The 12,923-nt window shown below is 42.8% G+C and overlaps 1 protein-coding gene across 10 annotated transcripts in view; it reads right to left on the bottom strand.

Annotated features, from left to right (window-relative positions):
- Positions 1–3,925: 3,925 nt before the first annotated feature.
- Dock10 (dedicator of cytokinesis 10) overlaps positions 3,926–12,923 on the bottom strand; it is a 255,903-nt gene continuing 246,905 nt past the window's right edge. For 7 of the 10 annotated variants that reach the window (XM_057761402.1, XM_057761403.1, XM_057761399.1 and 4 more), the window contains 4 exons: positions 8,529–8,629; positions 8,200–8,338; positions 6,795–6,870; positions 3,926–4,655 (listed from right to left, as the gene is read on the bottom strand). In XM_057761402.1, the coding sequence (XP_057617385.1) occupies positions 4,594–4,655; positions 6,795–6,870; positions 8,200–8,338; positions 8,529–8,629 (378 nt within the window). In that variant the 3' untranslated portion in view covers positions 3,926–4,593. The remainder of the gene's footprint in view (positions 4,656–6,794; positions 6,871–8,199; positions 8,339–8,528; positions 8,630–12,923) is intronic. The other 3 variants (XM_057761400.1, XM_057761408.1, XM_057761404.1) reach the window with 2 other exon arrangements.

Genomic DNA, 12,923 nt, shown 5'->3' with positions numbered 1-12,923 from the left:
GATGAACTCCCTGCTAGAGGAGGACAGGGTTTTTTTCAGAGGACTATAGATCTTCCTGCTTCCCCACGGGGTATCACCAGGGTGTAGGTACAGAGGGTGGATTCTTAGATACTAACTTTGTTCTCATGCTCCCTTCCACGCTGTCAAATACTGAGAATAAGTAATGAACTTTCCCATGTCATCTTCTTTTTCTCTTCTTCTTTCTTTGCTTTAATTTTTTTTGAGACACAGTTTCTCTATGAAGTCCTGGTTGTCCTGGAACTTACCCCACAGACCAGGCTGAATTTAAACTCACAAAGTTCTGCCTGTCTCTGCCTCTCGAGTGCTGAGATTAAAGGTGTATACCCCGACTGCCTGGCTCTTTCTCACGTTTTCAAATTTCTTGTCTTACTTTCAGATACAGCTCTCAGTAATCATCAGACTTTGAATGCGGTTGAAGATTCACCATCCCTCATGCTGGTTGCTGCTGTAACAATGTGACAGGACATGTGAATTCCTACGACTGCTGGTTGCAATTTGTCACTTCCCTACCAACATGTGGCGTGTTGACACCACTCTGCAGAGTCCTCCCTTATTCTCCCTCTCTCTTTCTCTTTTTCTAATGAGTTGGGCAAGGACTCAGATGAGAATCAACTGCCGCTATGATTATTTCTCACTCTCAGTCAATCCTGGGAACAAGCTCCCTTGGGCTGAGGGACCCAGCTTGAGTAGGAGGACTTTGCTAGCCGTGGAGCAGCTGAAGGAATCGAGGGCTCTGGCTGAAGGGTGGCTGTAGATGTGGTAATACGGCACTCAGAACAGGGGTCTGATGTGTATGCAAGAGACTTAAATAGCTGGGGAAATGGGAGAGGGGTCTTTCTGTTGGGAGGGGAAATGAGATGTTCGTAAGAGCTCAGAAAACAGGCTCTAGAAAGAATGGGCATAGGAAAGTGGTCAGGACCTGAAAACAGGAGGAAGGAGAGGGGCTTGTTGAACGGTCTTGAATACTACTCGGATCTTGTAAAATGTACTTTATCATGTTCTGAACTAAGTATCCTGTTATCAGTATGTGTGACATATCCTGCATGGTTTTCACTGATGCAAGTATAGAGGCACAGGACCCACTCGTAAACCTAGTGAATAATAATCTGGCTCAGGATCATTTTGTCACTTTTGTTCTTACGTATTTTTATTTTCTGATGCTCATAGGAACATTAGGATAATTTTTATGACTGTCCGGACTTTGGCTAACATGAGATAATAAATCGTCAGTCTGAAAATAAGGTGAAATCTTTGTGTAGAACAAGATTTGGGGTTCTGAAAGTGAGTTTGCTGGTGACATGTTCTCTATCTTTTTAGGACCATGTGCCACAGAGAGCTATCAGTCATTACAAAGGAAACACACCAGCTATCTTTTTTTTTTTTTTTTTTTTTTTTTTTTTGGTGCCTGTCCCGGAACTAGCTCTTGTAGACCAGGCTGGCCTCGAACTCCCAGAGATCCACCTGCCTCTGCCTCCTGAGTGTTTGGATTAAAGGCATGCGACACCACCGCCCGGCTCACACCAGCTATCTTATTGATTTTCAGTGAGTGTGAATACAGAACAGGGAAGCATGCTGTGAGGTTTGGACAAGGGATATTTGTGTCTAAGGTGACTGCTATCAAAACTGAAGGAGTGTGCTAATTTATTTAATTAATAAATAATTAATTAATTTATTGGAGTTGTTCACTTTGAAATGAGAATGAAAAGAGAAGTGGCCACAGGGCGAGCTTATGCGTGAATAAAGAGACAGAGCTAGGCCTAACATTAATATATACTTATTCTGTATTAGGTGTCTGGGGCTCATTTTCGGGCTTTTTTTTTTTTAATCTGCAGAACTGGGGGATTTCTATTAGTTTTTAAAAACTGAGTTTATTCTGAGGAATTGATTTAAGACCAATTTATGTAAAGATGAAAAAGAATACAAGTAAGATTCAGTGTCTTGGTAATTCAGAATCAGGTCATTGCTTTATGGTGCATCATCCTCTGCAAGGCTTTGGGGTAGCAAATTCCCAGGCAGCTCAGTGCATCCCTATGTGGAGTGTAAGAATCACGTGGATCCAACACTGCACTTGAGTCCTTTCGATGTTTATCTCAGAAGGCTTCATGAGGCTCAGAAGCACGTATCAAAAATAAACGCATCTTGCTTGGCTTGGAAGCAGGTGCTGTGCTGTCTGCAACTGGACAGACACAAAACATTTGTCTGCCCTGAAGTCTGCTTATACATATGAGTTCCAGTTAGGACATATAAACAAGCATGATCTAATTGATACTGGTGATTAATCCCTCGTGATGACTGAGGCCAGCCAGAAAGCACATGTGGAAGGCTTAACTATCTCATTTTAAATGCAACGTCTTGAGGGAAATAGGAATCCAGCATTGCCAAATGTCCTGATTTTTTTTGACAGCCTCCAGAAAGCTAGAATTCCATCTATGTAAATGCACCTGACATAGATGTGTTCACATATAATTTAAAAATACTATGTGGAGATAAGACACAAAGGTTGGGTTTCGTCACTCCCCTGCATATTGGATGTAGCTAGAGTGATGAAAGAAGGAAGGAGTGAGCAGACTGAAAGGGTCCGGGGCCTGTTTCGATGTCTTTTGTGAAAGAGATCTTCACTCTTTCTCGAGTATTTAAATTTCTTTTATAAACCACGTCAGGAGCAAAACACAGTAAAACCCTTTGCCATCCTAATCACTGTGGTGCAAAGACAGGATGGCATTAGCCTAGGTGGAGAGGGTCTACTGTGCTCATTTCCTGGGAACTCCTTGGAGGGCTCCTTCTCAGATCTGGGTGGCCACCTGTTGCAAAGAGTTTCTTCGGAATACGGTGGGTAGCTGGTTGGAAAGAGCAGGAGGATTCGGACCTTGTAGGCAAGGCCAAGGGTAGAACATATCAACAACACAATCTTCCTGGATTGCACAGTTTAAGAGATGCACTGGTGAGAACAAGCATAGCCGTGCAAGTGTAATCTGTCCCGAGTCTCGGGACCGTAACACTCAAGACTGTTTCTCTCTGACACTATATGCACTAGAAGGTTGTGTGGGATATGTGCATGTCTGGCTCTATGTGGTTACCTGGAGACCTGGCATGATTTTAAGTTCTTTCCTTTTCGATTAATTAAATTTATTTATTTATTTATTTATATTGAGCTTTACATTTTTCTCTGCTCTCCTCCCTGCCTTCCCCCTCCCCTTCAACCCTCTCCAGTGCTCCCAATTTACTCAGGAGACTATTTCAGGTTCTTTCTTTGTGTACTTTGAAGAGCTCTATTTCAGGGAAAGGATGAGGCACAACTACCCACTGGATTTTCAGAGTCTAACTAAACTGATTTTGATCAGCGGTTCATATTTCCTCTTTCAGTGGTTACAGCAAATCACATGTCTGTGCTAACTCCTAAAGAGGCAGCAAAGTACAGCCCCACCACAATTTTATAAGGTACAGTAATAGAAGATGTGTGGATGGCCACCACAGTCATCAATATTCAGGTACATATTTCTGTCAAATCATTCTAATAGCCTATATTTAGAAATCTTCAATGGATCTTATTCGTCTTTGGAGGATCCTCCAAGCCGAGGCTTGGGTCCCCCTTTTGGTAAAGCATTAAAAGAACAGAGTTCAGATGGTTTGATAGTCATCCAATAAACTAGTCCCAGAAGTAACTTGACCACCTCTCCCGGGCTCATGCTGGCCTTTCCCTTGCTAAATAGCTGGACATGACCTTAAACTTGCCATCCTCCCATCTCTATCTCCTGCATGTTGGGATAGCAGATGTTAACGCCGTATCTGGTTTGTGCAATGCTGAGGCTTGAACCCAGGGTTTTGGGCAGGCTAGGCAAGCACTTTCCCACCCCAACTTTCAAAAGGAAATCAAGCGCAAAGTAACTGTAATTTTATTTATATTAACAACAGCAAAATACTTTTATAATTTCACATACCATTGCTTTTAAAAGCACATATATTACAAATAAAGGGAACTTCACAAACTTTAAAGATTAGTATTTATCAACACTTTTTTTACACATACACAAATATTTTAATATAACATTATCTGAAACGTTACTCATATAATTTTAGTACTTTCGTAAGTATCAACTAAAAACATTCTTCTGAAATTTGATAAAAACCATATATTTTACAATTTTCTATTTACATGTGAAATATGCTTAAATGTTACAAAACATTCACTTTGACCTTGAAAATATGTGTGCTAGGACCTGGGGTTGAACAAATTATACCCAAGAGCAAACTCAGTTTGCTTTTAAGCTGCACGTTCATTGGAATCGCAGGACAAATGTTCAGTGTGGTTTGATCAATACCACTCAGAAGAAACAAAGGAATCCTAGGAAATGTGCAAATTCAGAGGCTGGCAAAATTCTCAAGCTAGCGAGGCAAACAAAAATATTAACACTGTAAAAACATCAAATAAATTAAATCTATCCTTTTTCTTCCCCGAGATTAGCTGCAAAAGTTCAGAGAGTTCTCTGAGAGGTGCGCCGGATCCCCCAGGGCTCCTCTCAGACTTCAGCACTGGGTGAGATGGAGACCAGAGGCACAGCCGGGGTCACCTTGCTAGTTGCACGCGTGTAGGATCGCTCCAGTCCGCGCTTTGCTGGGTCGTCCCTGCCCGTAATCTTAAAGCAAGACAGATACAACATATGCGTACAAAATGAAGAGAGATCAATTTTCATATCCTCAAATGCAGAATTAAAACCCTGAACAGTGACTCATTCCCAATGGGGTGTTAGTAAGTTTGGAAACATCCTAGTCAAAGTAGTTCTGAGGGATATTTTCTTCGAAGCCCATATGCCAGTTGCCATGGGGATGCGGAAAGCAGCTTCACTATATTCCTTGACTGTCAGATATGAATTTATAAATGTTTAAGTGAGTACAAATGTATTTGAGTAATTTTAGCGTCTCATTCTAGTTTAAAAATTTGTAATTTATATTGCTAACATTTACCCTAAAGGGGAAGAACTCACTGAAACGTTTGCATTAATGGGAGTATAATAAAATCAATATGACTTATCTGAAAGTGGTATCAATATATCTAAATGATACGGTGTTCAGCTCTATCACAATGATCATATGTAATCAGTAACCCACAGCCCCACAGAAACTGCAGATGTCATCTTTGAAGTTCATCTTTGTACAAAAGAGATTTGATGAGTATTTTGTATTTCTAGTTGTGATTTCTTCACTGACCTCACACACTGTCACGCTGTGCTGATTTATGTGTGTGTGATATTAGCTTCTCTTTTCCTCCAGGAGCTTGTTGCACTCAGCATGGGAGGGCCACGGGCTTGCGGCACACCCTCTGAGGGCCAGCGTTACAAGACCCTGCGCACATAATTTGGTTCTTTATGCGTTTAGCGTGTGTCTGAGTCTCTAACAGCAAGATTGTGCTCACAGCTCGCTTTCTTGGCATCAGAGCAGAATGGCTCTGGTCCCAGCGCTGTGTTTTAAGTTGGATACTCATGACCACAGCTGACTTCATTCTGCCTCCATTCTCGCTCAGTGGAAACCCGCTCCAAAAGAGCATCTTCTATTTATTCTTCATTTGCATGCTGTGTGAATTCTATTGGCCCCAGCCAAAGAAAGTTCTTTATGGTTTTGGTTTTTTGGCTGTTTATGAAACAGTGTGAAATTCTGGCTGCCGATTAAAGAAATGGTTGCCTGCCACTACCAGTTCAAATTACTTGTTTCCCACGACTCCATTTTACACACCAGCTTCACTCAATCTGGGGTTCTGTTTCCTCTCTTTTTTAAAAAATGCGTGGGTGCATGTATGTGCACGGGTGTACACATGCCACAGTGTGTGTGCGAAAGCCAGAAGGCAGCCGTGGAAGTCAGTTCTATTTCTACCATTTGGGCCCCAGCGGCAGACTTGGGGGCAAAACACCTCACCCAGTGAGCCATCTCGCTGGCCTCTACTTATTTTCTTTTTGAGGAAGACCTCACTTATCTTACACTGGTCTGAAGCTCACTATGTAGCTGATGAACATCCTGAACGACCCCTGTCCTTGCAGTTGAGAGTACAGGTGTGTGTTATGTTCATGGCCTAATTTTCTCTTATACTGAGGGTTTTCCCTTAATGACATGTTTTTTTTTGTTTTTTCTTTTTTGCTAAGACTTTTCTTGGCCCCATGGGGGTGCATATGGCATAATTAATTTTGCGTTTCTATTTCTGCGTCAGTTGATTCTAATTGCTTCTGATTTTCAAAGCTCAGCTGGTAAATTCTCTCACCACTTAATATCTGTGGACCTGCTTCTGGAGGATACACGTTCACATTCAGACAAAGGGAGATAGTCCTGCATCTCGTCACCTGTGTGACCAGGCCCTGTTATAAGCTCAGGGCCAGCAGAAAGGCCACCTTTCCTTCCAACAGATCTGTTTCTTTTACTGGCTAATGAGCAGTGAGACCCATCAGGTTTTACTCTTATATATATATATATATATATATATATATATATATATATATATATATATATATATATATATATATAATTTTTTTTCTCTCCTCTTCACTAACTGGTCTTTGTATTTTTGTTTTATATTTTCAAATATCATGAGAACCCTTCAGTTTTAGAAGGTAAAGGAGCATGTTTTCTTTTTTTTCAAAGCCAAGTTGTTAATATGATATGTCTTAGAGTGGCAATGAGGACTTAGAGAAGCTGAGCCACAAAAGCTGATGGGGCAAAGGACTGGAGAGGAGGAGGTGAGTGGACAGAAGGCTGCAGGACAGGAGATATGTACGGCAAGAAGAACATACCACTTTTGCTCACAGTACTGAGGGAAATGCTAGACACAGAGGAGCAGAAGCTGTAGAGACACGGACCTCGACAGAGCTGCCGAAAAAAACAGAGAGAAACATTTCTGCCAGACGTTTCAAGGCCAGGCATGATTTACAGTGAGAAGAAAGTATGGCTTCACTGTGGTTGCCAGCTTTGACATGCATTCTCTTCATTTTAATCCCAGATTTAGTAATGCCTCTCCTATGTGCTCAAGCCCTCTCTGGAGTATTTAATTGCCATCACCCCTCAGAAATCTCAAACTAACATGATCTCTTTTGGGAATTCTATCTATGGAGATTCATTCTTTCCTTCATAAGCCGACCTACCATTTCGTCTCCTTAAGCTACTGTGGAGAGCTAAAAGGGCGGGTGGAAGAAGCCAGGAAAGAATGACTGTATGCTACAAGCAATTAAAACCACAGTTCTAGTCTTTGCCGTGCTTTGTGGTAATGACACTAGATCATTAGGGAGAGGAGAGGGACCGAATATGAAACCAGCAGTAACATAGTACTGGGAAGGCGGCAGGTGGTGAGGTACCCAAGTAGAGTGTGATGGATGATGATGTTGCAAAACAGGCTAGGGAGGGTCGCTTGACTTACAACCGAGTGCTTTTAGCTATTCCAAAATACTGACGTTATTGAATGGTCACAGTTCATGCAAGCCATGCAGAATGTGGTGAATACATACCCAGGATGATTAATGACTTGATCACACACACACACACACACACACACACACACACACACACACACACACACACACATCCTTTTCTCCTAATTGTGAACCTCTGCTTCTGCCAAGGAAGTCTTGAGGTAAAAGGCCCATGAGAAATCCTGTGGTTCTCTCTGAGCATGGTGTGGAAACCCCTTCTGGCAAAATGTGAAATGTCTTCCCATATCCTAGGTATTGTGCCATCCTCAAGGGAATGGTTGAGTGGCAGCAGGCCAAAATGGGGATTCCTACCTTGTGTTTCTCAGTGTCTGAATAGACCCGAACATTCTAGAGTCAACAGGCTGTATGGCTTGGGTAAATACCTCTAGAAATTGTGGAGAACATTTCAGTTCTCCTACTCTTTCTTCTGTAAGTGTTTCTGTGCTTTGAGATAAGAACTGTTTGTACACGGGGAGAACAACTCAGCCTCATAATGCTGAGGTACAGAATAGTGACTTTGAGGAAGTGGAAAAAGACAAGATCTCCTGAGTAAATTGGGAGCATGGGGACGTTAGGAGAGGGTCGAAGGGCAGGGGAGAGGCAGGGAGGGGAGCAGAGAAAAATGTAGAGCTCAATACAAATCAATTAAAAAAAGGACTTTTGCAGTAAGGAAAGAGTCTTCAGTCCCTGTAGCAATGGCCAGGGACTGTGGGTCACACCAAGGGATGCTCACCTGCTCATTCATGATGGCCGACAGTTCACTGAGCATGTCCTTATAATGGGACCTCAGTTCTTCCTGGTACTCCAGCTGATCCTCCTTGATGAGACGCTCATTCACATCCAGAGCCTGCCCACACGCATCTGCAAATTGCCTTTTAATGACAGCATTGGGTAAATTAAAAACCCGTTACGGGAAGAGGTATTGAGTTCAGTGACTTGGGTCCAAAACTGGGCTGTGGATACCTGTCACCTTGAAGAGGGTTCATCGAGCGGCTTTCCTAGGGGTTTCGTGCCTCTCTGTGTGAGGTAGTGAGAAGAACATTTCAACAAAGCGAACCTTACCTGAATATTTCCTTCAACAGCTTTACTTGGTTGTCAGGGTATTTCTTAGCATTTGTCTCTTCAAGAAAAGCTCGGGCATAAGCCATTGGCCCAGCATTCACCTGTGGGGAGAAGAGATTAGACTGAGACTGACTCCTCCTCTCTCTGGAGTTTTCTCCATGGTAAGGGAGGTCCAGTCCTCTGACCAATCACATGAAACCCTGGCACTGTCCCACCACACTGTGATCCACCACTTTCTATACTTGCTGTACCTGCTGTTGTTTTAGGGGTCAGCAGCCACACTGGAATCCAGCCTTCCCTGCTACCCTTGCCAAAATCAGTCATGTGTCACCCTACAATGTGACAACTTCCTCTGAGCAGAGAGCTCCAGCTACACAACTTTTGTGAGCTGTCAGTTGTGTTGGGGGCATTCAGTGATGCAGCCATGTCTGAGTCAACCCAGCTTCTCTAAGTAACTCCTTAGCCACACTCCAGTAGGCAATCCAAAGACACTTCCTGGTTCACTAGGCTGGACTTTGCTCAGATCACCACTAGCTTTGCCTCTGGTCCCCTGTCTGGGATGAGCAGATGTTTGTACATTGCCTCCCCAGGAAGAGGCACACTTGCTATCTTCACATACTGCGTGAGCGCCCTTTCTATAACAACTTTGAAAAAAAGACTCCTTCATCGCAAACCCTTCCACTGAAGCTAAATTTAGTGTTGTGACATCTAATGTTTGAGGTGCTCATTTGTTTTCTTTTCTATTGGCACAAAAATAAACACATAGTTGTGATGAAAAGACATTCCACAGAGGTAGCGGTGTGTGCACGGCCCTGGCAATCTGTGTTTCTCTGTACTCCACTTGAAAGCCTTGCTAAGGTCTGTGCCAAGGAAGCATTCATCAGAGCTGCTGAATGAATGCACAACCAAGCTGTTTGCTTTTTAGTTTTTCTTTCTTTCTTTCTTTCTTTCTTTCTTTCTTTCTTTCTTTCTTTCTTTCTTTCTTTCTTTCTTTCTTCCTTCCTTCCTTCCTTCCTTCCTTCCTTCCTTCCTTCCTTCTTTCTTTCTTTCTTTCTTTCTTTTTCTTTTTTTTTTTGCAGTACTGGAGGCTGAGGCCAGAACCTTGCACATGAGTATATGATATACATATGATATACATATATATAGTATATATGATCTACCACTGAGATACACTCCCAGCCCTGCAATACCAGCTTCTATTCCCACCCAGGCACAAACACTATGCTCGTGAAGAAGCTCATTTCTCTTCATGCATACAAACCTGTTAGTGGGGCTATGGTGTTTGGAAAGTGTGACAGTTAGTTTTAATTTCCACCCAGATGCGGCCTAGAATAATCGGGGAAAGAATCTCAATGAAGGGATGGCCACCACTGGGTTGGCCTGTGGGCGTGTCTGTCAGTGATTGCCTTCCACGATTTATTCACATGGGCAGACTCAGTCTACGGTTGGCAGCTTGATTCCCTAAGCAGGGGTTCCTGACATGTGTGACGGTGGAGAAATCAAGCCCGGTAAGTGTGCAAGCGTGCAAGTGAGCAAGTCAGCAAGTGTGGACTCACTTCTCTCTGCTCTTGACTGTAGAAGGTATGTGACTAGCCGTTCAATGACTTTTCACAATGGTAGACTATTACCAGGATTGTAAACCTGGGCTATTACACAGCAGCAGAAATAAAACGGTAACAGGATGGGAGCGAATGCTGCACCAGAGTCAGGTGGGTGCCACAGTGCAGGGGGCACAGCCATTGGTGCTATATCCCCTCTGGCTCTCCAAGCCCATCCTCCACTCAGCTTTGTGCCCAGGCCTGCTGACCTTTCTTGACTTCACGCTGAGTATGCACGTATCTATTTTAATCTTTTGCAGTCAGCCAGTGGGGACACAGACAAGACTTGAGCATATCAGGATGAGCAGCAATGATTTTTTTTTCTTCTGTTACAGATTCAACAGATCAAAAAGCAGGGAAAGACATTGCTACTGGTCTAGTTTTGTTTAAGACTTTATATTTCTGTCTTTTTTCTCTTTAAATATTTTAAACGTCTTGTTTTTTGACATATTTATTAGATTTATTGATTCTCTCTCTCTCTCTCTCTCTCTCTCTCTCTCTCTCTCTCTCTCTCTCTCTCTCTCTCTCTCTCTCTACCTAAGCTCCACAATGCATACATGGAGGTCAGAGGACAGTTTGTCGGAGTCAGTTATCTTTAACTCTGTAGGTTCCAGAGATCTAACTCAGGTCTCCTGTCTTGGCAGCAAATGCCTTTATCAATTGAGCTATTTTGAAGTCCCTCTCCCCCCCCCCCGTTTCTCTTGCCCCCTCTCACCCACACATGTTTGAATGTGTGTCTCTGTGCACAGGAAGAGGCCAGAGGAGACATAAGGTGCCCACTCTCTCATTCTCTGCCTTATTCCCTTCAGAAGGGTCTCTCACTAAACCTGGATCTAGGCTGCTAACTAGCAAGCTCCAGAACCCCCACGCCCAATATTCATCTCCTAGCCTCTGTCTCTGGGGTTACTGGTGTGCATATAGTCACACCAAGATTTTTTTTTTTTTGATTCTGGGTATTTGAATGCAGGTCCTCAAGCTTGCACAATGCCCTTACTTATTGAGCCATCCTCCCAGCCCTGAGACATTAATACTTTGCTCATTGTGGGCTTTTCAAATTAATTTTCACTTTTTAAAAATAACACTTTAAGATAGTATTTTATGTTAATTACTAATTAAACTCTATGCCTATAATGAGAGCCTTATGGTGTCCTCCCCCGCCCGGTGTGGGACAGGTTGGAATACAATCTTAGCATCCTCCTCGGAGTACCCCAAGAGAGGCCATGCCTGTCCCTTACTAGTGGACCCTTCCCTTACTTTGTTTCGACCAAGCCTCCTATGCTAGCTTCTTTAGTTTTAAGGGTATATGTTCAGCAGGGTGTGACTATACAGGCCCTTGGTTTTCTTTAGGGGCTCCCACCCTTCTGTAAACTTTATTTTATTCTCCCCATCACCCACTATTCATGCCATCTGATTCATGTCACAGCGCTCAGCAGGTAAGCACCAAAGCACATTTTGTGAACCACTAAACATTCTTCATTTTTTTAAAAAAATTATTTTAGAACAGATAACTTTCTTCACAACAGTTATGTATGGAGTGCAATATTTATAAATTGGTTAATTTATTTGTTAAGGTATATGATATTGGAGGGCTAGGGAGAAGAAACTTTGCATTATCCAAACTTAGCTGTTTCTATGGATGTTTTAGATATTTCTGGTGGTTTCGAACACTTATATAATGAATTTTAGGCATTTTCACATACCCCACCCCATCTCATCTATCTTCCTCTTCCACTGGAATTTTCTTCTTGAGAGTACCCCCTGCTTCTTTTATTATTATTATTATTAAAATTGATTCATTTATTTCACATCTGATTGCCCTTCCCCCTCTGTCCTTTCTTACCATTCTCTCCTCATTACCTACCCTTGCCTCCCAATCCACTCTTGTTTCTGTTCAGAAAGGGACAGTCCCCCCATAGATGTCAACAAAGCAGGGCATATCAAGTTGAAGAAGGACTAAGTTCCTACCCTTGTATTAAGGCTGAATGAGCAACCTAGTAGGAGGAATAGGTCCCAATGACTGAGAGATACTTAAAGAAATTGTTCAACATCGTTAGCCATCAGGGAAATACAAATAAAAGTGACTCTGAGATTCTATCTTACACCAGTCAGAATGGCTCAGATCAAAAACACTAATGACAGTTTTTGCTGGAGAGGATGCGGAGCAAGGGAAACACTCCTCCACTGCTGGTAGGAGTACAAACTTGTACAGTCATCACGTCCACTCCCAACCTACAGAGTCTCCCCTGCCCCTCTGGAATTAATGACCTCTTCTGTATTATCATTGTTTTGTGCACACTCACCCCACACAAACAACCTCCTGAACCCCATTAGTGTTGCCCATATGTACATGGGTTTGGGGCTCATGACTGCCTTTAGGTCTTCAGCTAGAAGTGGGGCCTTATGAACCTTTGCACCGTCCATGCAGGTATTAATCTGGCTTTAAAGGTGCAGAGAAGAAAAGTCTTAGGTAGTTCCTGTTGTCAACTGACAGAACCCAGAATCACCCAGGAGATAGATTTCTGGGTATGTCTGTGAGGGATTTTCAAGATTAGCTGAACTGGGATGGGAAGACTTACCCTAAATGTGGGGGACAATATTCCATGGATGCATAGAAATGATTTTTATATCAGCATTCTTTTGTTCCCCCTAACTGTGGGTGCATTGTGGCCAGCCACTTCATGTTCCTGTCATCTTACAGACTGTACCCACAAACTATGACTGAAACAGCCACCCCACCCCTTAAGTTGTTTAACCTTAGGTATTTGGAGGTATTTGTTCACAATGGTTGGGAAAGTAA

The sequence above is a fragment of the Chionomys nivalis genome, chromosome 2, assembly GCF_950005125.1.
Source record: "Chionomys nivalis chromosome 2, mChiNiv1.1, whole genome shotgun sequence".
NCBI lineage: Eukaryota > Metazoa > Chordata > Mammalia > Rodentia > Cricetidae > Chionomys > Chionomys nivalis.
Note: the sequence above shows the minus strand (reverse complement) of the source record. Positions and strands in the feature narration are given on the sequence as shown.